At 35.6% G+C, this 27,088-nt stretch overlaps 1 protein-coding gene across 8 annotated transcripts in view; it reads left to right on the top strand.

Annotated features, from left to right (window-relative positions):
- The window catches only part of PDE1A (phosphodiesterase 1A), a 198,936-nt gene that overhangs the window by 102,856 nt on the left and 68,992 nt on the right, over positions 1-27,088 (top strand). The window contains exon 1 of one of the 8 annotated variants that reach the window (XM_086897590.1): positions 23,451-23,675. The exons of the other annotated variants lie outside the window; for them this stretch is intronic. Coding sequence (XP_086753716.1) covers positions 23,620-23,675 — 56 coding nt within the window. The 5' untranslated portion in view covers positions 23,451-23,619. Of the gene's footprint in view, positions 1-23,450; positions 23,676-27,088 lie in introns of those variants that run through there. 8 annotated transcript variants of the gene reach the window in all.

The following is a 27,088-nucleotide window of genomic DNA, read 5'->3' on the forward strand; positions in this document are numbered from 1 at the left end:
ATTAAATTCAGAAGTGAAAGCAAATGAATTAAGTGTGCTGAAGACACTCTGGAGAAGTGTCTCATGAAATTAAGTGAAACACAAACTAGTAGAGAAACAGCATAGATTACATACATTGCAAATTCTTCATGTTTAGATGTCTGAAAGCACACCTGCTGTTCTACAAGGGTTGGTTAAAAACAAGAGAAGGGGAGGTGTTCATCACCACAAAACTCTCTTTATTTTGTATTGTGAATAGTCACAGAATATAGTGACTTGATAACTGGATTTTTATCATCACTGTCCCAAGATGTTGTGTAGGTCCTGAACAATTCCATTAAGGTGTGGTGTTTTGTAGGCTGCAGCGCAGATGTCTGAAACTTCTATGTAAAGTGGCCCTCAGAGATTGCCAAATAAGCTCTTATAGAAACTTCAAACTGGTATGGTAAAGGGGTTTAATTTCTTTATAGTCATATCTTTTTCCTTCAAGGTGTTTCTTTACTTATATAAAATGTGATACTGCAAATACTGTGCCAAATAGAAGTCATTTTAAGTCTAATGAAATTGAATAAACTGTGCATAAGAGAACACTCTCTTAGGGTGAAAAGTCTTGACACAGGGTTTCATGGTATCAGTTAATGCAAGGTAAATAAACATTTTAACCAACACTGATTTGGATTGAATATGGAGTTATTTTATTTTGATTCTCCCACCAACAAAAAGAAAAACATTAAGATTTCTGCAGTGCATGGAATAATAATAAGGTTGCATTATAAAAAAGTCATATTTGTAAGAAGTTAGAACCAAGTTAGTTAGCAACCTGGACATATTCATAAACTTTTCTCTTTAAGGGCATGTAATCATAAGTTTGATTAAGCGTGGTATATGCAACAGTTGTTCAATCAGTTTGCAAAATAACATTTCTTTAATGTGAGTAGCTTAATTTTAAAGCCCTACCATGTTCTGCTCTGCAGAAGCTTTAGCCCAGCTGCTGGGACAGATGCTTCATGTATCTCAAGACTGGTGCTGCTCTGTGTGAAGACCAATTGAGAGATAGTGCACCATTGTTAATATTACCTTTGTCATATACATGTTGCAATACTTCAATATCAGATGATATCCTGCAGAAGGAATATGAATGTTAGAATTTCACAGTGTGCAGTCATTTTAAAAGATGACAAATGACTTTAGAGTTTTTTCACTGCTTCAAGAGAAAGAATCAATTCCTTCATGTCCTCTTTTATGTAGAGATTTCAAATTGAACAAAGCAGGCAAATGACAATTATGAATGGTTAAACAATTGTATAGTAATTTATTTATAAGCAAATACTTGTTTGGTTTAATTTATGCAGTAATGAGTTTTACAAACAAAAGGGATAACTCTATTTACCTGTCTCGACTTCATGCTAATAGAGTACATATAGTTACTCAGAATAAATCTCTATTTCAAATCCAGTAACAATTATTAGATAAATAATATATTCTGGAGGGGCAAAAAAAGGTAAAATGATTAGTGATAAAGACTCTGCCATAAATTTTTGTAAATTATTTTAATGTTTAATTATTTTTGTTACAAAGCTCTAGTACTCTTTTCTCTGATTTAAGCTTCATTCATCCACTTCTATAACTTTGCTTGATGGAAATACATCTCCTTTTGAGCTTTTGCCCCTTACTTAGATACTGAAGACTTCTCTGTTTTGGTTTATTTTTTTTTAATATATATATATATATATATGTCAAGAAATTTTACTCTAAGGCATTCAGTTCCTTATATTCATGGATTTTTCTCTCCAGTTGTATAGCCAGTTTTCAAAATCTTCCTTGGATTATGAACACCTGCTTGGATACTGGTGTTCCAGTGTTGAGCTCCCCAGGATCAGACACAGAGGTATATTACTCTACATCTACTTAATATTCCCTTCTTTTATGTCCAGAATAGTACTTTACTCCCTCTAAGTACAATATTCATATGATTCATTTTTGGGTGGCATCCCTCATGATACTAATGGAAGACTACATGTGTGTATTTATCTTCATCTGTTTATTTGAAAGCTTAAAAAAAAAAAAAATAGTCTATTACATTTATTCAATTAAACAAAATGACTTAGTTTAAATGATCTGACCTGATATAAAACTACGTAATTAGTGGGTCAGAAGCTATTTTGGGCTTGGCCTCATGGTGTCTTCTCTTTGTATTTTGCCACTTAAATTAAGTATCTACTGGAATAGAAACAAACTCCACCTTATGGCTCCCATGCTGATGTCTCAATCACTGGGTTAAATAGCTATTTTCAAACTTAGCTTTGTGATTCTTTCAATAGTCAACAGTTGATGACTTTGTGATTATTTTATGCCATGACAATTAGGACATGTCATGTTTATACATCAGATAGAGGGAAGATTTGAACAATTGCAAACTTTAATGGTCAGGTGTCATATAAACTCTGTTGATTGTTCTAAGTCATTTACAAAATCTCCTGTCATTTTAATGATGTGAATTTTTGATCAAATTTTAGTAATTCAAATAGCAATTAAAATTAATTTTTTAGTTAAAAGCAAGTACATGCTTATCAGTAAATTGTTTTAAATGAATTTATTACCTAGCCTTCTAACACTATGTGACAGTCAACACAGATTTGTAAAACAAAATGACATTGGACTCCCTTCTGTAGTTTCTTGGTGTCTACCTTCGTGCCTTCCAAAAGATCTAGGTTTATTGCAATACTCATCAGATTTGCAAAGCAACAGAGAGACTTTACGCTTCAAACCACATGGATCCTGTCTCTCTGAAGTTCCCTGCAACAGACATTCTTAATTTCCTGCTTACAGGGATCCTTCTGTCTGGGCCTCAGCTCTTCAAGTGGGATATCTCAAAACTCCATAAGGTTACACCACAAAGACCATGAAAGACATATTTATTCCCCCTATTGCTCAGTCTGTTACTGATCTGGTTCCCTTGGAAAAGAATTTTCAGGAGGAGGTATAGCAGATGCCAGTATATTTGTCAGCACCAGCTGAGCCAGCTATCCTTTAATCATACTCTTTTATCCCAGATGATTAAAAATCCTTCCAAAATCTCATGAGAAAAGTTGCTTGACATCTATGTGGAAGCTGTCCAGGAAAACCCTTACAATGTTGGATGTATTGCACACAGCTGTGCCTAGATGGATAGCTTTACCCATTGGTGAAGAATTCTTGAACACAGAAAAACTCGGTTGGCAAGCAACAGATTCCTCCCCAGCAATCTCCAAGAGAGCAGCTTGTCATTAGTGTGGGCCTTCATGTGAGCAGTTCTTATATTTGTCCTCTACCGGACTTTCTGGTGGAAGAAGCAATGAGTGGGAAGTCTAAACAAAAGTAGTTTTAATCCCTTCCATATGTAAAAGTCCAAATGGAATTGTTCTGTAAACTCCAAAATTGAATTCCCAGACCCCCTTCCCAGACTAATTTCATGGGGGCCTGAGGGAGTTTTAAGTCCTTTATTAAGAATGCTCAGCTTGCAAACAGAACATCAGTGAAGACCCTTTGTTTGATTCAGTAGATTGTCACAACCATTGCAACACGTATATGACACACTTCAGCATTTGAGACAGTTCCTTAAGGGCTACACTTTTACTGAAAAGCATAGAAACATTTACAATTTACATTAAAGATTCCACAGTGATGGCAAGGATATTGAAAGCCAGATCTTCATCATTAGCAGGAACATGATGTCACAAATACTTAGGCAGGCTCTGCATTTGTCCTTGTGTGAGAGATCCTTTGGTCCACAAGCATCTCATGGCCCTTGCTGGAGCAGTCTTACAGCATTGCTGTGGAAATAGCAAGCACCTTCTGAGCTCAGTAACTTGGGTACCAAGTCCTGTGCACTTTATTCCAATATGTCATTTGCCAGATATTAACTGTATCTGATACAAATCCAGATGAAATACTTGAGGCAAAGTAATAAAAGACCTCCTACAAAGTCGGCCATTCCATCAGCTTCATAACAATTTTATGAAAATCCAGAGTGTTCCCATATTACCAAACCTGAAATTTGAACAGACAGACCCAAATTGCATCAGGAAATATCATATGTGCAATATCAAGTCCAAACAGGAACATGTTTTGTTTTACTTAGTTTTTTTGCAAATATGCAAACAATGGTTTATGGTAAGTAAAACTATCTTTGGTCCCAAACTTCTGTCTGACAGCATGAAGCAGGTCATTGCAGCTTCACAAATATTTATTTTTTTAGCTCTAGCTAGATAAACATGCTGTCAATTGTAGAAAGAGTGATTTGTAGTTCTGTTTGTTTTTAATTTATTCAACATTCAAGATGATAATTAAAGCTGGGCAGCATTGTGTCAGACTTTCTTTTCTCCAAAGTGGTCATTAAAGATGACTAGTGGCTTGGAGTTTCAGAGCAAGATGTTTCCCTCCTTGAAATCTTATAAAAGTGGTCCACTTTTTTGTAATTTAAAATTTGTCAATGAAGTTTTGATATATAAGACTTGCAGTTAAAAGTGTTCCTTAATTTGAGCAGAAACCAACAAATTTACAGACGTTGGAAAGTAAAGTTGCCTTTTAGGATAAAAGAAAGTTATAAATTTGCAGGACTAAATGTTAAAAACTAAGCTAGGAATTGATAAGTCAGGTTTACAAATGTGTGCTTCAATTTGTGTAAAATGTACTTCCTGACTTTTTGGAGTTCTTTCCATTTTCTGCTTTGAGAATACTTGGCTTATTTCAAACATCTGGTACTAATGTTTCTACTGAGCATACTGGAATCATAAACTCTAGGAATACCAGAGGAAGCTGACAGGTGATTTCTGTGAGGATGTTCTGACTATTGAATATATTTCACATTTCCTTCCAAAATAAACCCCTCAACAACTCCTTCAAAAATTTGTGTCCCTGGCAGAAAATAAAAGTGGTAAAGTAGCCTTGCAAAGAAACTATAGAGACATTTAGAACATGTTCAGAACTTGGATATTTTATACATATATGTATTATTGAGAATCATAGGGGTTTCTTTCCACTATATTTTAATTTAAAATGTGTCAAGTCAAAATATGTAATCTCTCTCTAGAGGACATATAAAGAATTAGTTAGGGATGTCTTTAGTCTATCTTATCAGAACTTTTTTCCTTTTGAATTCCTCTCAACATAAATAAATACTGCCCTTTTAGAGAAGAGCATCTCAAAAGACTTTTGTTATTTAAGCTGGAGTCACAATATGGAAATCTTTTGATGGTATCTCACCTTGAGTAAAGTGGGGATTTTTTTGATGGGGTAAGTGAATACATAGAAAATAGCTTCTTATATGTAAAGTACTGTAAATTTATCTTTTCCTGGAAAGTTTTTTATCCATGACTTCTAGGTGCAATATAGATATAAAAAGCTGGGTTTTTTTCCCCAACATTTATGGAACTTTATGCAGAGTACAGTGATTGCTGGCTGTTATAAACTGATTGAAGTAGACAGAAAAAATTTGTCTCATTTCAAGTGTGTACAGTCTATTGTTTCTATTCTGCTTTAGAGATGAGATGCTCTATCTCCTACACAAAATATTTCACAATAAAAGTTAAAAAAACTGGAAAGCATTTGCAGAAATAAATTGCTAGTCTGAATATGAATTGAAATGGCTCAGGACAACTAGCTGTGAGAAAATGGTGTTTAAAAGGAAAAGAAAAATTTCTTAATTTGAAACAAATTTATATCCTTTGAATGGCATTTCTTAAATGAGAGGTCATAATCTGCTAACACAATGATGCCTCATCTGCAGCCCTAATAGCAGCCAAATACTTGGCTGTGCTGTGTTCAGTGCTCCTGCAGTATTGTTAACATCTGCTGTAGTAGGAGCTGCAGGAGATGGGGGGACTGAGCGCTTCTGAAAGAAAAACATCTTTACATGCAGACAGACCTCTGGTCAGTAATGCAATTCAAGTGGGAAACGAAGACAATAAAGATATAAATATAGTGAAGTAATGGAAATTGCAAAATGCAGTTGGGTGAAAGTTGCCCAACTCTTTGCACTTTGGTTAGAAAGACCTGTCTCTTTCATTTATAACCTTGCTAAACCCACTTTGATACCCTGGTGATTTTATTTTAAAGTGGTTTTTAGATTTCTTGGTACTTGAAATGTGACAGAGAGGTCATGTCATCTGATTTGTATCTTTGATGAAGATTAATGAAGTTTTATCTCTATTTGATAGCAAATTTTGTGTTAATAGACTGGGTTTCTAGCTTGGTAGGGTTGTTAAGCATTAGGGGATTCTGTCCAACTCAGGGAGAGACTCTGTCTTCACAGCTCCTCTGTGCCAACTGGGTTGGGCTTGAAATTCCAAAGCAGCTATGCTAAGGGACTTTCCGAGCCAGTCACATTGTTCTCCAGAGTGCTTTTGTTAGCAATTTTGCTATGAGATTCCTGATTCTTGCAGACCTGAGGCTCAGGGCAAAAATTCAAGGTTGTCAAAATAATTAAAATTACAGCTACTCTATAAAGCTGAGTAAGAATCTGCTCAGTAAAGCATATCAAAAGCCCTCACAGATCCTGGGTTTTATTTACATTCATGTGAAAAAAAGGAAAAAGTAAAGAGAAAAACATCTTAATTTTGATGCCAGCACAATATCAGCATATGTTCTGGTTGCTTTCTTCCTGACAGCTCCATATACAATATAATGCAGTTAGACCAGAAAGCAGAAAGTTGAAATGCTGGCCCATTTTTTTGTGCCAGATTTTGCTTTGTTGATGCTGTAAAACTGAAGTCCTGCCATGCACAGCTTTCATAAAAGAGTAGTTACCTAATTACTTTTGCTGCATAAGAAAACATCCCCTTCCCTCCCCCCCACCCCCAAAACCTTTGTAGAAATAGAACAAAATGAAATATAAACCAGTGCTATTAAATATTTCCACAATCTGTTCTGGCCATGACAAAAAAGATATTAAAAAATTTGCTGTTACAGAGGAATAAAAAAAATTTAAAAATAGAAATAAAATATATCTATGGACTTCTACTAAACAATGAAAATATTGTGCATTCTCAGGAAGTACATGAATCAAAAAAACACCAAGAAATACTTGATTCTGCTTTTAGTATTTATTTTAGTTATGCTTCTCTCAGTACTGTTTCATTAAGTTCTTTCTCCTCTCTCAATAGTTACTGCAAAGAAAACCTCTAAAATCTGTTTCACTATGAGAACGCAGTACCGTCATCAAGGGAACAAGAGTGCATAAACAGTGTCATTGCTTGGCACAGTCCCTTACTACCCTACCCCCAGTTCACTTGGTAATTTTTGGTATGATGTGACCATCTGAGTTTTCTCAGATGAGAAGGTTTATAGCATGCAGAGAGCAAAAAGCTCATGGGAAAATTCCTTTTGTAACCTTTTCTCTGTTATTCTTGACTGTTAGTCCTCTCTCTAGTCTCATCTGTGTAAAATGTGTCTGCCATAATACAACTCTTAATAATTTAGGTGCTGTAAAATTAGAGTAGAATTCTTCATAAAATTATTATAGTAAGGTTTCTCTTTGATGAAAAAGGGGAACTTGAATTTCTTTTAAAAAACCTAATAGAAAACGGATGTGATCTTAAGGTATTTTAGCCTTGTAATTTGGGAATTAATTTCTGTCTGACACAGAGCAGGTGGTCAGCCTACAGTTTGTTTAGATGATCTTACTTTTTTGATGAATAACAAATATTTAATTTTACTTCCTCCCAAAAAAGGAATCTTAAACCACATTCTGTTAAAGGGTTTGACTGACTTTTTGATTGATGTATCTACTATATCTACTATATTGATGTATACAATTCTGTGAAACTGCATATTTTAAAGAGCAATCAAAAAGTTTTGAACCCTTGGCTTATTCCTCACAATCTTTATACTGTGTTTATTATTCAGATTTGAGTGTGTCCCCAGTCTCTTAGGATTCTCATGTATTTTGAAACAGGAGAGAAAGACATTCATTTTGTGGGCTCAAAGTAGCACTTCAGTAGGATTATAATTTCATTTAAAGCTGATTATTGCTCAGGTCCCATTCAAGGAAGACAAAAGCCAGTGATGAACAGTTGTGGAGTGTGGGCTCTCTGTTAAGTCTTATCATGTCTGGACTAAGGTTATGACCTAAAAATTGATTATCCTGAAAATATGCCTGAAACTTTCTCCTTTGCTTCTTATTCTGCATTAAACATGGATTTTCATGCTCAGTGAACACTGACGTCTTCAAGTGTTGATCGTATCTTCAGATATGCTTTTAGAAATAAATAATGGGTTCTGATCCATCACATTATGAACAGCATGTAAAAAATAGATATACTTTGACTTAAAAGAATTTTCTGAAGAGTTTTCATGTTTTCTGAAGAGTTTCATTCTTTTACCTTTCTTCTTTTTATGTTTAAACTAATATTTGTCCATGAAGGGTGAAAAATTACAAATAGTTTCTATAATATTACCAAGTTGCCTCTGGTGTTATGCAACCCCCTTCAAAGAGATGTGGGCAAGAACCTTGTTTGATCACTAGTGCATGCACAGGTAAGAAAACAGTCGCATGGGAAACTGTACTAAGTAATAGTTTTCCATGCTGGGCCTGTCAGCAGTTTTAAAATTTTCCCAGGATAGAGGAGAAAGATACAATATGGATAAAGAAGCAGATTCACCTGTCGATTTGACAGTGCTTCAAAATACATTTACCTCATGCCACTTGGTTTGGAGAGTCCAGATATTAAAAAAAACTAATTGGAAAATCTGTGCTCCAGACTACCTCTGCCGTTTCTTACATAATTTACATAAAATTTGCTGAAATTGTCCTTTTGATTCCATTGATTTTAATCAGCTTTCTGTTCATATTTTAAGCCCTTTTTGATCTGCTTAATTAAAGTTATGTAGATTCTCTAAATATTGGGGTTTTTTTCCCCTGCAGTTTATTTTTTTACCAGCTTCTCTTTTGCTAGAACTTTGTCAATCTATTATATCTCAGTGTTATCTTTTTTTTTCCAGGCAGAATTGGCTTAGTAGCTAATATAAGCTACAGCATACAGACGGTCCTGCACATGAGCACATCTCAAGGCTCTAACATTTAGTTAAACAATCTTTCTACAAATAAAGCCAGAGAAAAGAAATATTTCAAGACTAGCACTGAAAACATTCACTGCAAGGTTTTCCTCTACTGAGATCAGAAAAATTACTCAGCTAATGAAGTGTTTTCTCATTCTGACGTTAGGTATGACCTTGTGCAAAGGCCTTTCCAAACTGTTGATTTCCTTTCAAAATACAGTTTCTGGCTACATCTAAACTTACTGGTGTCTCTTCTCTCAGTCCTTGTGTAAAGGCCACCTGAACAAAGAACTGTAATGATTTGGACCTGTTGCTGGAAGTAAACAGAATACTGAGAGTTTATACAAGGTTGCTCTAATGTGTAAAAGTGTATCAAACTGGTATCAAGCTAGGTATCAAACTGGGTGGCCTGTAAACCAGAAACAACTCCCAGTTCCTTAGTGTGTTGCTTTTTATGGTCATATGAATTCAGAAGGGACATAACTCTCCAAAATAAATTAACTATTTGGTTGCAACAACCACAGTACCTTCATTGTTCAATGCACAATAAGGATGCCAAGGGAGCTTCTTACCTGTGATGTAATTGAAGGTGCTCAGAAGAATTGCCTGTGTGCTCTTATAGGCATAGCTTTGTTAAGGAGATGCCTATTTTATGTTCCACTGAGACTGGAATAACACCCTGCAGTGTCATTAAGAGTAAAGCCTTGGACTACACCTACTCTACACTGCAGTGCTCTTGGCTGTGTGTTTCCTTCCCCTCCCTGTCACAGCAGGTTGCAGCAGTAGCCAAGAGGTGAGTCAGTGTAGGCAGGTGAGCTGGGAGAGCCCTGTCCCTTTTTCTGTTTACTCGCATTTTGAAGAGTGCTTTCATTTCCTTCAGGCTGCTGAAGTGACTCAGCTTGTGGCCACCCTGAGGGTCCCTTCTGGAGAAGCTGAAAGTAGCACATGGGTGATGGGAGAAGATAGTTTGGTCACTGCACTGGGTACCAGTCACTTTTACACTCATTTGGTGGAACATGAAGTTGGGTCTGTCAGAATGGATGGAGAGCAGTTCTGTATAAAGTAATTGGGAAAAAGTCAGCCCTGATATACCAGATTCATCACTGTAGTCAATAATTCACATAGATACAGTATATTTTTAATAGCAAAGGCCAGGAAATTATCTCAAGGACAGATGCCTGTAGACACATTTTCTCACTTTGTCACTAATTTAACTTCCCCGGGATATTTAATTATGCTGAGAAGTCTGAAACTGCAATTTGCAGTGAAATTCAGGTCAGTAGTAGACCTATTGTAGTTTAAATTCTACTTTCACCCCTAAATGACAGGCTAAGTTTATTTTGCCTAGTGCAGAGAGGTGCATGTCTCTTGTACAGCAAAAGAAATCTGGACGATGGGCTTCGCATCTCTTGGCCATTCTGGGGACACGACCCTGTAATGGCTGTGTCACAGAATCATTGTTCACAGTATAGCCTGTTCCTCTCTGGTTCCATTACTGTATGTTTTTTTTAGCTGAAGCAAGTTTGCATAGTGTATTGGAAATATAAACAGAGCTCTAAAAGCCACAAGGCATCCTTAACTACAGAGCCATCAAACCTCTGCTTCACAAATAAGTATCATGTTTTCTTTGGATTTATTAGCACTTTCTCACTATTACTTTTTCCACCAGTAATTTTAGTATGTCAGAGTTAATTTCAACAGTTTAAAAAGGTACAAAATCACTGTATTGCAGCAACGCTCTTCCTCCTAATTGTCCTCAGAATGAAAATCTCTTTCTTATTTAATATCTTTTTTAAAAAGGAATATTTATTCCTGTTATGTGATTTGTTTTCTCTGTCATCCTGTTTCAGGATAGTTGCTGAACACTGCTTTAAATATTTTGCAAGTTCGGATTTGTTTCTCAAACAAACAGGAGGTTTTTATAACTCACTCTGAATCAACCACCTAATTTTGGAAAGCAAAACGTTTCCATGTTACAAAGATTAGCCAGTAAATGAATATTAACTTTTGTTTCTCTATGACATAAATAACAGGCAGAACAACTTTGCTCCGGGCATTTTTTTTTTTTTTCTCATTTAGGTCATAAAGGGAAAGGCTTTTTTCTTAGTGGTTAAAGACTCAAATTGGGAAGGTATCTGCAAAGACATATTGGTAAACTGTGCAACTTGTTAAAACATTCTGAATTGGGACAATCATGACATTTAATGGCACGTTATTGCACAGCATAGTTCTTAACTCACTGTGGCTGACTGATTGCTGCTCTGTGGAAGTTACACCTGTGCATTCATGTTGACGTCAGCCAGGTTTATATGGAAGTCAAGCAAGATCAGTAACTGGCACTGAACATGAAATGTTCTGTTTGTAAAGAAAAAGATTTGTGCAGGAAGGAATCAGTATCAGGAGGGTTTGAAACGTTTTGACATATTATTAAGAGGAAATATTTAAAATGAGGGTTAAACTTTAAACTAAAAGCATTTTCCCATTGGCTTTATTAAAAATATCTCTTTAGATTTTAAATGAGGAAAAGACACCTATAGTCCAACTGTGGTCACCATGACAACAATTTAAACTTACAAAACACATAGCAGAATTACTTGGCAGCATAGTTACTTACAAGCTAGTACATCAAATCAGCAGAGCATAGGCTAATACTTCACCTAAAATATTTTTTTTTTCCCCTATATTAATACGGGAACAAATTGTAGAGCACAACAAACATGAACTCAGGCTATGCCTTATGTTTGGAATGTTTTTTATGTATTTAATTTGAATAACTAAAATACTTTCTTTCAAACAAAGTGAGTTTTGGTTTTTTGGGGGTATTTTTTAAATTTTATTTTATTTTATTTTTTTTATCTACAAGGGGGGTTTATGTATTTCAACCAGAGATGGCAATGACCTACCAGTATCAAGTAATAAAGTAATATGTCCTTTGTCAATACAAAAATATATTCCCCTACACTGATTGTTATTGTCTAGTCTAGTTTTAAAAGTTTAAAGCTGTGTAGATTCCATTGTTTCCCCTGGGAGCCCAGTTTGTTTCACTGCCAGGAAGCTTTCCTGATACTCAGCCTCAATTTTTCCATGTTTAATTTCAGGCTATTAATATGAGAATCTCATACTGAATAGCTATTCTACTTTTTGTTATGATCTTAAAATATTTGTAGATGTTGTCAGTCTAGTGAAATGTGAACCAATCTATACTTAATTATTTTTAGCTTTCCTCAATTGAGTATTTAAACTCCCAGTTAATGCTCTCTTTGAGAAATTTCTACTTTCCATGGATTTTCTTTGTTATAGGAAAATTTAATTCCATTTATCTTCTTATACCAAAGTAATATGAGAAATAATACTCTCTTTCTTTTCCAAGATGTAGTTAAATATATCCAAATTACAGAATTATTTTTAATTACACACTAACATGAATATTGGTTTCCTGAAGTCTGTCTCAGTAGTACTCATTTTCACCTCTCTCTCCCCTTGAAACACATATTGAAATATATCCTTTCACATTTTTCTTTGCCTCCAGCACTATGAGATTATTTTCTTAGTATTGTTTTCTGTGCATTTGCAATTCCTTTTAATTGTATTTGTTATCACCTGGCTTGAAAACCTGAAAATTCCATTAATGTTTTTCCATTATTAAACAGTAAGAAAAAGAAAAATGTTTTAGCCCTGGATATTAGCAAAGACACAAAACCTCATCCTAATGATGTTACTCAGTTTATGATTTTCATGCCAATTTGTACTTCTCAAAAATACCTCCCTTTGTGAGCCAATTTGAATTACATTTCCAGGTATTCAAGTGTCTAAATCTTTCTGGGAAACTGGTGATAAAATTTCAACTCTTCTTAATCAATCTACTTGTTTTACTATTCCATCAAGAGGGCACTTGAGATTACTTGTTTCAGTCCTTATATAAAGCAGAAAGTTAAATTGCTCACAATTCCATAATTTCCCAGCTAATCAGCATGTTATTCTCTTACTCTGTGATCTGAATTACTAGGAACATGCAAATTCAAATTACTTATTGATAGCCACCAATGTTACAGTTTACTTCCTTCAGCTATCACTTTTTTGTTGTTGTTGTTAGTGGGTTTTTTGTTTTGTTTTGTTTTGTTAGGACTCATTGGTACGTATGAAACTCTTTTCTGTGTAAAACCTGTTCGTGATGATTATTGTGATTAATGAGAGAATCTCAAGAGCTTCCTTTTAACAAGTGCATATATGAGAGTGACTTCAATCATCAGCATAGTTTAAAAGTAGTGTTGGGTTCAGGAATATTTGGGATATATCTGTTTGTGTCCTGGCAGATTCATTGCAACCAGCTAATATAAGACTGACTTTGCCTTTGCTGTCTTTGTTAAGACCACCTCAATGCCTAGAAAACCTTTGTAAATCTTCCCTCTGTAAATCTTCCCTTCAGAGCTTCAGAAAAGCTAATAATCTCAATACTGGAGTAGTTCAAGCAGCTGTGCTGTGGGATTTGTTCTCTACATAGCTCTTGGACCTAGAGAGCTTAACAAATGAACTTGGGGTTTATGCAAATCTCTGATGTGTTTGATCAGTTCTTTACCTCATTCCTCAGTCAATGCTTCCTTCAGATGCAGATGAGTACCCCCTGACCAGGTTCTTACTTCCTAACCTGACAAAATTGCGTGATGCTGGGGAGTCCCTTGGCAGGGCCCTGGCGGTAGCAGTCACCAGAGCTCCCATATGGACAACAAAGAAGTTTCTTTAAGAAGATGGCAGCTGCAAAAAGTATCAAGGGACTATTTTGGGACTAAAGGAAATATACAAATGAAAGGCAGATTTAAAAGAGCAACAAGATCTTTGTGGAAGAGGCATTCCTGACACACCCTAGGCAGACAAAGAAAAAAATTTCATTTTTTAAGGGTATCCTAACTTACTTCTTATTATGGAAAAAACGATAAATTTTTCTGATAGGAATCCACTTTATAGTGTAATGCACAGAGCTTTATAGTCTTCTCTGAAAGCTAAATGTTAAGAAAGCAAAGAGCAACCTTCTTAAATGTATTGTACACAGTTCTGTATTCTGTAGAAAAACCTTTTGGCGACCTGCACAGCTGGCAGTGGGTTAAAGTAGACTAGTATTTTGCTGCTGCATATAGTGCTAACAGGGTTTCAAAATGTGAATAATAAATATGTTTAGAATAAGTACGATCAAGAAACAAAATTATCAAGAAACAAAAAAAGTGATCGCCATGACATTTTATAAATAAATGATGTTTCTCTGCACAACACCACAATATACTGAGGGATTCCTTGACAAAGGACATTGTGGATGCCAGGAATGTACAAGGGTGCAGAAAGAGACTGAGAAAATTCATAGAAGAGTTATTTATTTCTAGACACATAGAAACCACCTCTGTGTCAGGGAGTCCTTTACCCCCACATGGCCAGAGGCTGGCAGAGTATCCAATATCGCTGTATACTACTTACGCTTTTTTTCTCTTCCCTGGACATCTGCTTTTAGCATTTTCAAAACTGTATATGAATGAGATGGACTTTAATTGTGACCCAGCATAGATGTGTTCATGCTACCAGGAACATAAATAAAAGCATATGATATCAATTTTTTTCTGCTAAGATAATAAATGAATAATATTTCATTAGAAAGGCTGAAGAAAGTGAAAGGGAAAAGACCAATATTGCTTGAATTAGGAAAATATATTTGATCTAACATGTAAAACTCATAAAGGCTCAAGGTATTTATCCAGCAGCATAATCAGGTGAGCAAAATTCATACCTCTTTTTTTAGGTGTGCAGAAGCCAGTAAGAACCAGAGGATGATTTAAGGAGCTCCACTATGATTAATAACTAAAAGTTAACCCACATTATAACTTATGAGTAGCTATCATATTTTTAACTTCATTGAATTAAGTAAGTAGCTGTTTCATATTTTCTATTTCAATATACTAAGCTTGCTCTAGTTATTTTAGCTTATTGTAACTATTTTTCCTCTGTAAAGGTAACTTTACAGTGTGAGAAAGGAAAAATTAGCCACTGATTTGATAGTCAGGAAGAAAGAGGTTTTTTTAATGGAATTATCCACTCTGATTAGATCCCCACTCTGATTAGATTTTTCCAGGATATTGTTCAGCTGAGTTTGGAAGAACTGGGTCTATTGCAGTCCAAGGATGGAGATAATGTAATCTAGGATTACTCTTTTTAAAATATCTGTCAATAGCAGAAACCTGTTCACCTGTTTCACAATTAATACACATACTTCAGCTGAGATGTTGCCATGAAACATACTTATCAAAGAGAATACATCATGCCTACTGAATTCTGGGCCATGAAATTCTGGGACAAGTACACTGGTTCTCTTTATGGAAAATAATGCAACATTGTGTTGAGAAAGCTTGGCTATTTCTTGTGTAGTAATAAAAACCACAATTGGACAAAAGCTATTGCACCATAAAGCATAAATCAATGAACTTGAAATGAAACCTTTTGAAGTTTTTGAAATAAATCCTCAAAAAGATTAAGTAGTACAAAAAACCCCTTGAAGAATTATAAATATTTCACAGTCTGCGTATAGTTCCCTTTTATATTCTGAGGAATCCATTCTAAAATTGTATGGTATTTAAAGTTCAGAAAGGGGTGCAAAACAACAATCACCTCTGATTTTTTTTTTTTGGTAATTCTCAAAATCAAGACTCTTGTGTCACACAACTTGGTTCTGTAAGTCCTTTTGTGTGGGGATCTCATGAGAGGGCACTGAGGAGTCACAGTTCTGACATGCAAGTGCAAAGCAGATGTTTTTCTGTGAGGTTCTCCTGATGTGACACCAGGTACATGTGTCCCTGTTGTCAGTAGCTGATGGAGCTCTCTGCTCTGCCTCCCAGGGCTCTGCAGAACGTCACCAAGAAAAGCCAAGGCATATCCCTGCTTGGAAAAAATGCTGTGGGGAAAGAAGCAGGCTGGAAAGGATTTGTGATGAAGTTTGGGCAAGAGCAGCTGCGAAACTTTATGCAAGTTGTCAGAGTAGGTGGGTTCAGCTATGTGTTCTAACACTCAGATCTGAGAAGTTTAAACATGGAAATAGGCTGTTGGCTTAAATGGGCTGGGCACGACCTTACAGCCACACTTATGCTTAAATAGCCTGCGGGTGGAAGGACTAATTCTGTCTTTTGCTTGCTGATAGCTGCCCTGATCTACATGTCAGAAAAAAACTACGAATTTAAGTTGAACATTTGGTAATCAAGCACTTACTTGAACTCTGTCAAGCAATATGCATCTCTGACATAGCAGGAAAAATGTGCTTAGCATCTGGGAAGACTGGATTAGTGAGAAGAAAGCAAGAGGCATCTGCTTGTAAGAACTGTGCCTGTTCCTCCCTAGGCATGTGGGAGACTTCTGATAGTTGCAGGAAACAACTTCTTCCATGAGCAGCTTCATATGCCTTTACCATTGCTTGTGGGTGGAGTTTCCCCATCTGTATAGCAGATGAGGACTTTGGACAAGCAGACATCACAGGAGGTCTTAACTGTGCTGAAAAATATCTTATTTTAGGTAGAAAAAACTTTTCAACATCACAGTGAAATAATATTTCAGTATATTTTAGTGAAATATATTTCAGTTTGGTTCTGACGAGTTTATTTGTAGATGGGAACAAAATTTGAGACAAATTGTGGAGGTTTTTCAAAAGAAAAATGTAGCTGAATAATCTGAGTTTCTTCATCAGTACCTTTCAACTGGGTTCCTATCATAGGTGTCTAAATACTAAAAGAAAATTAAATGTTTTTAAAAGTATGTCTTGAGAATGCTCCTGAATTTAGTAGTAAATAATTTTAAAAAGTGGAAATATTGCACATGAGAAACACCATCCATACATTCCCTGCTGCAGAATTGTTTGTCCAGTAAAAACTGTCTCTTTTTGCTTCAGAAATATTGTCATATTAAATGTGCTCTCTCTCCCAGTGGCTTACAAAGCAGTTTTGTCTCTACATTACAAAATTGCTTTTTATATTATGAAATCTTGGCATCAATACATCTCTGAACATCTACCCCAAAATATGGCAACTAGTTTAAGTACTAAATAAATAATAAGCAGTAATAGTTCCCTAGTGTTGCTGTTTGCTAAGAAGCAGTAGCACTGGCAATGGGAATTCAATCATTGTGTAACAGAGACAAATTTAGAAAATATGAAACAAAATTAGGATATGTGTCATTTAATGATACTGGAGTATGTATCTCATCCTGTGGAAGAACTTTGGAAACATTACACAACTATTCTCGTGTGGTTTGAGCAAAATGAAATGCTAAGCGTTATTGTGTTTTTGAGTTTAAGACTTATAAAATGATTTGTAGATGAAGAAAGCCCCATTATTCTTGCTTATTTTAAAAGTAAAAAAAGTCACTTTGGTAACAAATAGCAGAAGTGAGTTTCACAGCTAAAGGTCACTTGGAAACAAGTATGTTTTCCAAATAGGATTCAAATGAACCCAGCTTTCATAAATGTAATTTGAATTTTACAATATTGGAGAGTTATCATTAGTTTCCACAAATTAGTCAAGAACTGAAGCACCACCTCATGATCATTTTGAACACGATGCCACTGAAAATCAATAACGTTTTAATCACACTGATTATGGCTTTTGGCACTCTAGAATCCTCTTTCTTTCATTTAAGTTTTAGGAAAAATAATGAAGGTATTTTCCTTACAGTGAAAGATTGACTTAATAGATTTATGACAGATTGCCCAATATTATGAATATATTGAATGAAAATATACCATAGTTTCCAATGGGATTATTGCCATGTATTTTTGCTATCCTTCAAATTTCCTCATGCTGAGTAATAAATTTGCCTTAGCTGGGCTACTTGTACTTCTGCACTTTAATAAAAAAGCAAAAAAATTGATGAGCAAAGTCAAAATAAAAATGACAGTTTTAAATTTTTTTTGGAAGTTGATGCACTTTTTCTGTTTATTAATCTTTGATTTACTTAGGAGGAAATCTGCATTAAGCAAAACCACAGAATATAGCCGCAAACATGAAATGATTGCTTTAATCAAGTGCCTTACTAAAAATTTCAACCTTTTTTCTCATTTTTTTTCCATAACTGATGTTAGTATTGTGGTTTGTTCAACAAATCAGTTAGTTACCTGCAAATGTGGATCCATTGGATTGTAACAGTTACAGTATGGCCTGGTTTTGTCATTTGCCTGAGCTATGCAGCAAGGAAAGAAAAGAGGTAAAATATGTAACTCTTCAGAGTAATGAAATGTTTGCATTGTGCAATGACTTGGCGTATTTTCAATGAGCTCTTTATTCCCATAGATTGGGAGCAATTATCTCGTCTAAAACCATTGTCTATGGTTTTTAACCTAGACAGTCTTATGACCGTGTTAAATAAAACAGAGTTCAGCAGAACACAAACATCAGGACTGGAATTTGTAGGAAAAGCCTTGACCTTGGTTTAAAAGCTAGGTTTTGCCAGGCAGGTAGTTTCCAGTGGTCAGTCAGTGTGCTGTCTTGAGGCCGCAGTTTTGGACAATGGATTTGCAGCATGCAGGAGAAACAGCAGGCAGAGTTTCAAGAATAGGCCTGTGAGCCAAGAGAAACGTGTCTTATTTCCCACAACCCCTGGTACCTATCTTCTCATGTATATTCCTATTTGTAGAACAGAGATAACATTTGGTGTGTAAGTCTCAGCTTGTTTATAAAATGTCACAATATCCTTGGATAGAAGGTGCTATGAAAATATAATCTATCCTACTAAATAAAACCCCACATTACCAGGCTCTTCCGCTTTGTCTTAACATTTCAGACCAGCTAATTTTATGCAAATTAAACACATTAGCAAAAATGAAGAAGTTATTTCACAAGATATTAAGTACATTACCATAAATTGTCATGATGATGGAAATTCATGTGTCTCTGACAAACAGGTTTATACACAAGTTTACTCCTAGCTTTGAGTGCATGCCTTGGGGTTGAAATATATGTAGCGGATAAACTTTCATTTTTAAATTTTCAACAATTAAAGGAAAACAGATTAGGAAAGCCTAGATAACCTACTGGTATTTATTCAGCATAGAAACTCTTAATCATGTATTCATTATAAAATATGAAGGACTACTTATTTACTTATTTATTTATATGCATTGCTGTTTTTTGCAAGCAAGGTAGGTATAGAAACTTGAAATTGCAGGAAGATACCAGGACCTCCTTCTTTACCCAAATATAAGAAATAAGTAGGAATCCATTAAATTAATAGTAGATTATTAATGGAGGCAGCTTTTCATTTTACACTGACAATAAAGCAACCCTTTCCAAGGTGACATATTTACAGCGAGGACAGAGTAGAGTGCGCAGGTTATAAAAGATGATTAAATAGCTTGTTGCTGATTCTGTAGAGTTTTTAACTTGAATTCCAAATGACAAAATGTGACAAATTACGGATTTCTTCTAAATGTATTTTTTTCAAGCCATTTGATGTTTGATAGGTTTCTATTTTTAAGATTGTTTTCAAATCGTTTCAAATGGTTTCTTTTGCACAGCATATGTTTCCTATGTGAGAATGTGCTTGCATTTTTTTTTTTAGTCCCCTCTTTTAAGTCAAAACTTACTTTTGATTTTGGAAAATTCAAAAATGAGATTTTATTTTCCATAAAATTAGAGACTATTTCTAAAAGTGCTAAGTAACCTAAAATCACCATATTTTTATTTCTGTTTTTCAAATTAACATAAATACTTCCTAAATTAAAACTCAGCATAAATCAGGTTTATGTCTTTTTATTTGAAAGGCTTCAGGTCAGATTCATAGTTTTAATGTCACAACCTCTCCTTCTTCAAATCAATAAAAATTATAAGATGTAAAGACAAGAAAGACTTAAATTTCCCTTGCACTCAACGTCCTTGCTTAGTAACTACAAAATATGGATGTTAGGTTTTTTGCTTGTTCCCAGTATATTTTTTTTGCATTTTACCTTCCTGTTACAGAATTCTTCCTGCTGGGGAATGTGCAGGGTATGACTGTCCCTGACCTGGAAGGGAATTCCGGTCAGGACTCAGGAGACTTCAGCACTTCAAGGCCTTTGCAGCTGCCCTGTCCCAGCTGAACTGAACAGTTTTCTGGGCAGCCCAACAGGCTCAGTCACAGTAAATAAGTAAATGCATCTTTCAGCAGAAGGCATGCCAGAAGTGGCAGGGCAGTTAACCATTAATTAAACAGTGACAGTTACTCCTGTCTCGGAAACAGCTGGATGAGACTTTGATCTTTTCATGTTTTTCTTAGAAAATAAGAAAAGTCATGGGAACTTTCATACATTTTTACTACAATTATGCTTCTCTGCTGATGCACCTGTTCTTTTTCCTTCTATTTTTCTTTCTATTTTTTTCTGGTACCTGTTATTATGACAGAATTTCAGTAATGCCAGTAGTATCTGGTACATGTGCAAAACTGCAATAACATGAATACGTCATGGTGAGTGAGCCCTGGTCAGAGCCCTTTGATCTTATCTGACTAACAAATGACTTTTTAACCTCTAGAAAGACACTCAGAGGTATATTGCTGTGGAGAACCTTTTCAGAGGTCACCGAGCGGTAAGAAGGATTTGTACAGCTATTGGGAGTTTGATGCCAAGACAGAATTACAAGTGAAAAAAATAAAAAAATACTGTTAACCTTTAGGTCTACCTTTTAGCTGACTTTCAGTGAGCTATAGTTCATGCGATGCACAGAGAAAATATGTTTTTCCATGTTGTTTCTTATGTTTATCCCAAACATACAACCTTTTCCAAATTGAGTTTGACTATAGGGGCTAATAGCCAAATTTAGATAAAACCATTTACTTGGAATAACTTTGGAATCTCTTAAAATTAGTATTATAGGGCACTTGGGTTTCTGGGAAGGTTTTATTTTAGGCTCCAGTGATGTGATATGGTATGCTGTGCAATTCTACAGCAAAATAACAGGCATTATTTGAAAAGTTTAGTAGTATTTTCCATTGTTCACAAATGAGGTTTCCTGATTTAACAAATAAGGCTTCTATCCTTTGCAGAGCTGCAAATATTACAATTACAGATTTGCACCAGAGCACAGTGTTCTCAGAAGCACAGGCTAGAACAGAGTGGTCTTAGGTCTGTGACAGTTGTGTTCAGGTGTCTGCCATGCAGCTCCCCACTGCGTGGGGCCAGTGGCTCTTCTGTTGTCTGTAGGTGGGTTAAAAATCTCAGAAAGTCATTGGGATTTTAAAAGAGCTAAAACAGATGCCTCTGTTACTGACAGGCCAGTTTATTTCTCTTATAGGCATCTTTATTTGTTTTGATTGTTTCCTAAAAAATAAAGTAAGTAGACTAATTTTAGTGGAATAGATTGTATAAAGATAGAAGGGTGTGTTTATTTATATTACTTTTATTACGACTTTTTAGGAGAAAATTTCTATATGGCAATAGTTGTGCCATAGGCCAGAACCAAGTCAAATAACTTCTAGTAGCTGGATTCTCTCTAAAGCAGCCTAAGATGATCCTATCTCACTTTTTACAATGTTGAGTGAACAGAGGTAAAAGAACGGAATTGTGACCTTCTTTGATGAGACTCTTAAAACCAGCTTTGTGTGAACATATAAAGCTGCAAAATTAAATACTTCAATAGATATCACAGATGTTTTCCACAGCCTGAACATGTTTGCTTTCTAGTTTGTAGTGGATGGAGTTAACTTTTGTTGACAAATGGTGTTTTTTTTAAAAAAGATACTAAGAGCTTATGTGTCAAGATGTTGTATGCAATGGTACTGGGTCTGTTCATACCTGCATAATGATATTCATACATTTCTAATGATTTTCAGAACACTGAAATGCAAAAGTCACAAGTAGTACTGATCATCCCTTAAAGAATGGTTCTTGTACCGTGGTCATGGCAAATAACAGGGAGACTGTTGGGGTGGCTGTAAATTCTACATACAGAAAGATCTTAAAGTTTCTGTAATTGGTTTGCTAAGTTCCTCTTATTGGCCTGTAGTATATAGTATCCTACATAAATTTTCATCTGTAATTTTGTATAAATGGAACTGGAGCTAAGGAAAGCTAAGACTGTACCTCCTGTAAGACAGAATTTTGAAATCCCTGTGGTCCTAGTTAGGAGTGCAGATGCAGTGTCATTAGGTCCAGGAAGAATTTTGATAACTAGACATTTAAATGAACATTCAGTTGTTTTTTTGTCAAATGCTGATTCTTCTCCAGCCGTAAGTGTTAGCTCAACATAAAAATATATGTCTTGAAGTACAATGTTCACCTTACTTACACAATTTGAACTCTAAAAAATTATTGTCTTTGCAAATTAAATGTTTTGACCTCACATATAGTCACAGAGCCTAAAAATTGATGTTGTTCACAATAAACTATTTTTCCATTTTTTTTATATTTTAATATAGGGTATGTTGATAAACTATCTTTTAAGATACTCTCATTTTATGTAGCTTTTTATTATTAGCTCATTTCTGAAAATTTTCTTTGAGATAACCATCACATTTAAACAAGTTTGTCCTTTAGTTCCTTTTCTGTCCTTGCATGAAAATAGATGGGCATTATTTGGAGGGATTTTGAAGTCAAAAAGCTGATACCAGGAGAAAGTCATGTGAGAGGCTGAACTCCAGCTTTGTTTGTGATAAGCAGTGATGTCAGTCGTGTTGGAGGGGTCAGGTACCATCTCAAACAGCTGACTGGAAAAAAACCTCAGCTGGTCTCTCCCCAGGGAAGCACAGTGTGTGTCCTCAGTCTGGAAGGGAGAGGGAAGCAACTGGGAAGATTTAGTTCTGGGAGATGGGAAAGAGGAGGAGGTAGTTGTTACGGTGGAACACTCACATGTTCCCTGGGTAACCTTGTAGTCAGACCTAGTAACTAATAAACTGGATTACGAAATAGAATCCAAGCTAGGAGAACAGAGTTGATGTGAGAAAACAAAAACATTACCATAGATTTTATCTGATTGGTTTGGTTCCCATTTATGTTATGGCCAAGATGCTATTTGTCCAGCAGTGGAGGTGAATTTAATCTCTGCTCCTTTAATACCATTATGGTAGTGTAAAAATGTGTGTGGTGTTAAATTGTGGTGTTAAGAACGTATGTTGCTTTCCTATTCACGTTACTTAGGCATCACACTTGACTGAGAAGTGGAGTAAAAGCTAGGCACAGTAGAAAAACGGTGAGAGCTCATTTGCAAAATCAGGCTATAATCAGTCACAAAAGGTGAAGAATCATACAAAAAAAGGTAACTGTGCTCCTGGCATGTCAGAAGACTGCAGTATATATGTGCTTGCTCTATCTCTGGCTTTCTCTCATTTTTTCTGTTCTCCTCATGACACATGTACGAGACCAGGCTTTTTATGTCATACTGCAGCAGTAGCACCATCCCACACACTCTCTGTCTCTAAGAAATGTAACCCTTCTCTCGCTTATCTTCAAGTAGATTTCAGTGATTTCTGAACTGAATATCTTCTGCCTGAAGGAGCGTGTGTCTGCTTTACCTGTACAGAATTGACAGCCTAGGCTTGCATCAGTCGCTCAGATACAGGTATCTAGTGCCATTTGAGACACCCAAGGGTGCCTGAGACATCCACCCAGGGCTGGCAGATATGACCCAGGACCAGCAGGACACCTGCGCTCTTCTGGAGCAGCAGCTGGCGACCAGGTGAGATACTCCAGAGCATCTCCACTGCAGCAAGATGCCTGTCTTAGATAACTGATTTGAGCCTCCTGTTTCTGGGAATGCTGTATGATTAATATATAAAATGACTGATTAAGCTCCTGCTTTTGTTTTGTTCTGAGGCCAAGTTGTACAAATCTGTAATTACATCGTCTTCCTCTGGCTGCTAATGGAGCTGCTTGTACACGTAATTGCAGATTGTTGTGGGTAAAATGTACAGAACTGAGCTCTCCCTCTCAGAGTGCTCTGGTTAGGCAGCTGCTCTTCTTGACAGGAACTTTAATAAATGACAGACCATTCCAAATTTGTCTTGTTCACAATTTTACAGAAACAAAGCCACACAACTTTTAAAGCCGATAACTAAAAATGAGCATGTATATTTTTACACAGAAGGCTTTGCACTTCAGGGATTGTAAAATCTTCTGTCAATTCTGGCAGCATACAATTTGTGAAAGAAGCAAAAGACTAGATTATACAGCATCTCTTTCTGAGACCAGATTTATATTTTGTGTGCCAGAACTACATTAAGCAAATCCTCTTCTTCCTTCTAAAGGAGGTAGCCAGCTTGTAGCTTTCAAGCATTTTCATGTTTCAGGGGTAAACATTACTTTGAAAACTTTTCCATACACCTGGGTGGTGACCAAAGACAACAAATAACGGAACAGGAAACCATAATTCAGTTATTTACTATATAGAAGGTTTGCAGATGACCTAAGCAGCTTTTTAAAGAGACTGATTCGGTTTTTTGGCTGCTGGAAATGGAAAATCTGTCTCTTTTATTGTATTCTGTGTACATTAAATCAGTTTGTAATCCTCTTCTTAGTTCTCTGCCTACACTGCTTTTCCTTCTAGTTCAGAGAACAAGACAGAAAACCAGGCTAGAGCGTCCCCAGTGAGGTGGCTTTTGGACATACAAGAGTTGCAGACTGAATTGGTGGCATGGCTTTAGATGTTGAGGATTTAGCAAATTCAGTATGAGGGACATTTCTATTATTCCTTAAGCATTTCTTGGCTTGAGATGGGTATTGGTAGAAGTTGTGATATATAATAGCTTTATTATGAATGCTGCTTTTTTGCCCTGTTATCTACACTTAATTATCCCTTTTGTTAATACTTTTTCAAGTCTCATTTAAGGTTTTGTTTTAACATAGTATCAAGAACTGAAATGTGTGCTAAACCTCAAACCTGAAGACAGACTGGATTGTCCTGTAGGTTGGCTCCTATTCTTTGACCTCAGTTCAGAAAGCACAGAGGCAGCAAAGTAACTTCTGGCACCGTTTGTTGGGTCATGGGAGGAAGCCAATTCCTCCAGTACACCAGGTATAGGCAATTCCTTGGAAGTGCATCCTATACAATAATGTGTAGAAACACATCTCAAAGAAAAGGCGTGAAAAGAAAATTATTAATTTACTGTCGTTTTTATTCTTTTTTGGTGTTTTGTTTTGTTTTTGTCCCAGATATTTCCATCTTTTTGAGTTCTGAAACTGGTACAACTGGCCAGCTCACTGTATCAATAGGCAGGTTAAAGTTCAAGGGACCTTTAGGCATCATGCAAGTTATGATTCTTCAAGCACTTTAACACCATGTTTCCTTCTTTCTGATATTTATAAATATTTTCAACTGATGTGTGGCTCTCTGGAGAGAAATAACTGAAATTTTCTGTCATTCTGCAAAAAATAACTGAAAAAACAGGAACAAAAATCTACATTGTGCCTTCAGGAACCTTTCAATTTCCACACAGTAGATACATTATGGACCAGTTCTCCAGAACCTTTGTCTTTTTTAACACAACCAATAATCCCATCTAGAATATTTGACTTCTAAACATAAATTGTTAATATGGAAATAATAGTTGCTAAATATAATAAGTAATATTTATTGTATTTCTGTGAAAGAGGTATAAAATACAGAAATCCAAATCTGTTGGGGTAAGCAGATCTTCAGGTACTTTTGTACAAGACAAATGTCTTCAGCACAGGACATCTGTCCTGAGATGGCAATTTGGTGTCCAGTATAGCTGGCTCCATAGAGTCAAATACAGCACTAGATTAAACTTTGAAGGGGATGATTATTCTTTTCTCTTGGATATGGAACTAGTTGAGGTATTATAGTTATAATGCATATATATTCTTTTGCAAATAGCTCTTTTTTTGTGGTGGTCTGAGCTTAAAAAATATGGAATCTGTCATCCTTTGTTGGAGCTGAAAACATGTTGACAGTAGTTTAAAATAATGTTGATTATAATTTATTGCTTAGCTATAAGAGGAAATTTAATTTTGCTAAAAGGAACAGAAATAGGAACTTGATATGTTCATTTATTTTCCTTGTGAATTTTTACATATATGATATCTGTTTCTCCTTCTCTGTCAGTGCTTTACTACCTGCTTCTTTCTGAAAAAATGAGTCAATTGCCATAATTATGTACATGAAGAAACTACAGAATCATGAATAAATATGCTTATTTTCATAGCTGGATATCCTGGTTCTTATTCCATTCTGGTGTCCTGATCTGAGGGTCCAGATTGTCAAATCAGTAAGACTTGGGATCTAGGAGCAGACTGGGGACTGTTGTTGGACTGCTGAGAGTTCTGATAAAGCAGATATTCAGGAATTGGCTGATCTGTATGACGTCAGCTAAGCAGAGGTCTAGTGTACTCCATGATGTGGAGCAATAGAACAATCCTTATCAGATGGTTCTTATCAGATGATGCATGTGAGAATCAGCTGCTGGAGACATAAAGTGGCTCTGTCATGTACCACTCTGAACATTCACAAAAAAGTAAAGTGACTGCAAAACGCTTCCACTGTTCTGTGCTCTACTCATAAGAGGTTTTTGGCAATATACAGCCTTTTCAAAAGGAAATGCCAATTACTCAAACCCAAAAGCTTTTCTGATACTGCACAATTTTCAGTGAAATTTTGCTTAACAATGTCCATAATTATAGCCTACTTAATGAAGCCTATATTATTTGGAAATAGCTTTTTATGTAAAGTTTTTGTGCTTTTGTTTTCTGTATTAAGTTATATGAATGTGTATAGCCTTAATTGTAAACATAAATGTCAAATACTACAATTGTGTCAAATCTGAATGTGAAATGGAACAGGTAACTTTAGGAGAACCACTGTAACATTATTACAAAATTAGACATTCTCATGTTAAATTTTAGATGGATGGAAAAATCCAGTAGCTAAATAAAAGTAGTCTGATTTTATAGGAGTCTGTTGTAAAAGTTCTTACAGATCACATAATTACATTGTGTAATCCAACAGTAGAGTAACTGCTGAGATTTTTTGTTATTATTAGAGAAAACACAGCATCATTAATCCATCTTACAGCAGTGTTTATATTTTTAATAATTCTTAGCAACTAATTAAATGTAATGACAGGTCTAATAAAT

The sequence above is a fragment of the Cyanistes caeruleus genome, chromosome 7 (assembly GCF_971803275.1).
Source record: "Cyanistes caeruleus chromosome 7, bCyaCae1.hap1.1, whole genome shotgun sequence".
In the NCBI taxonomy this organism is placed as follows: Eukaryota; Metazoa; Chordata; class Aves; order Passeriformes; family Paridae; genus Cyanistes; species Cyanistes caeruleus.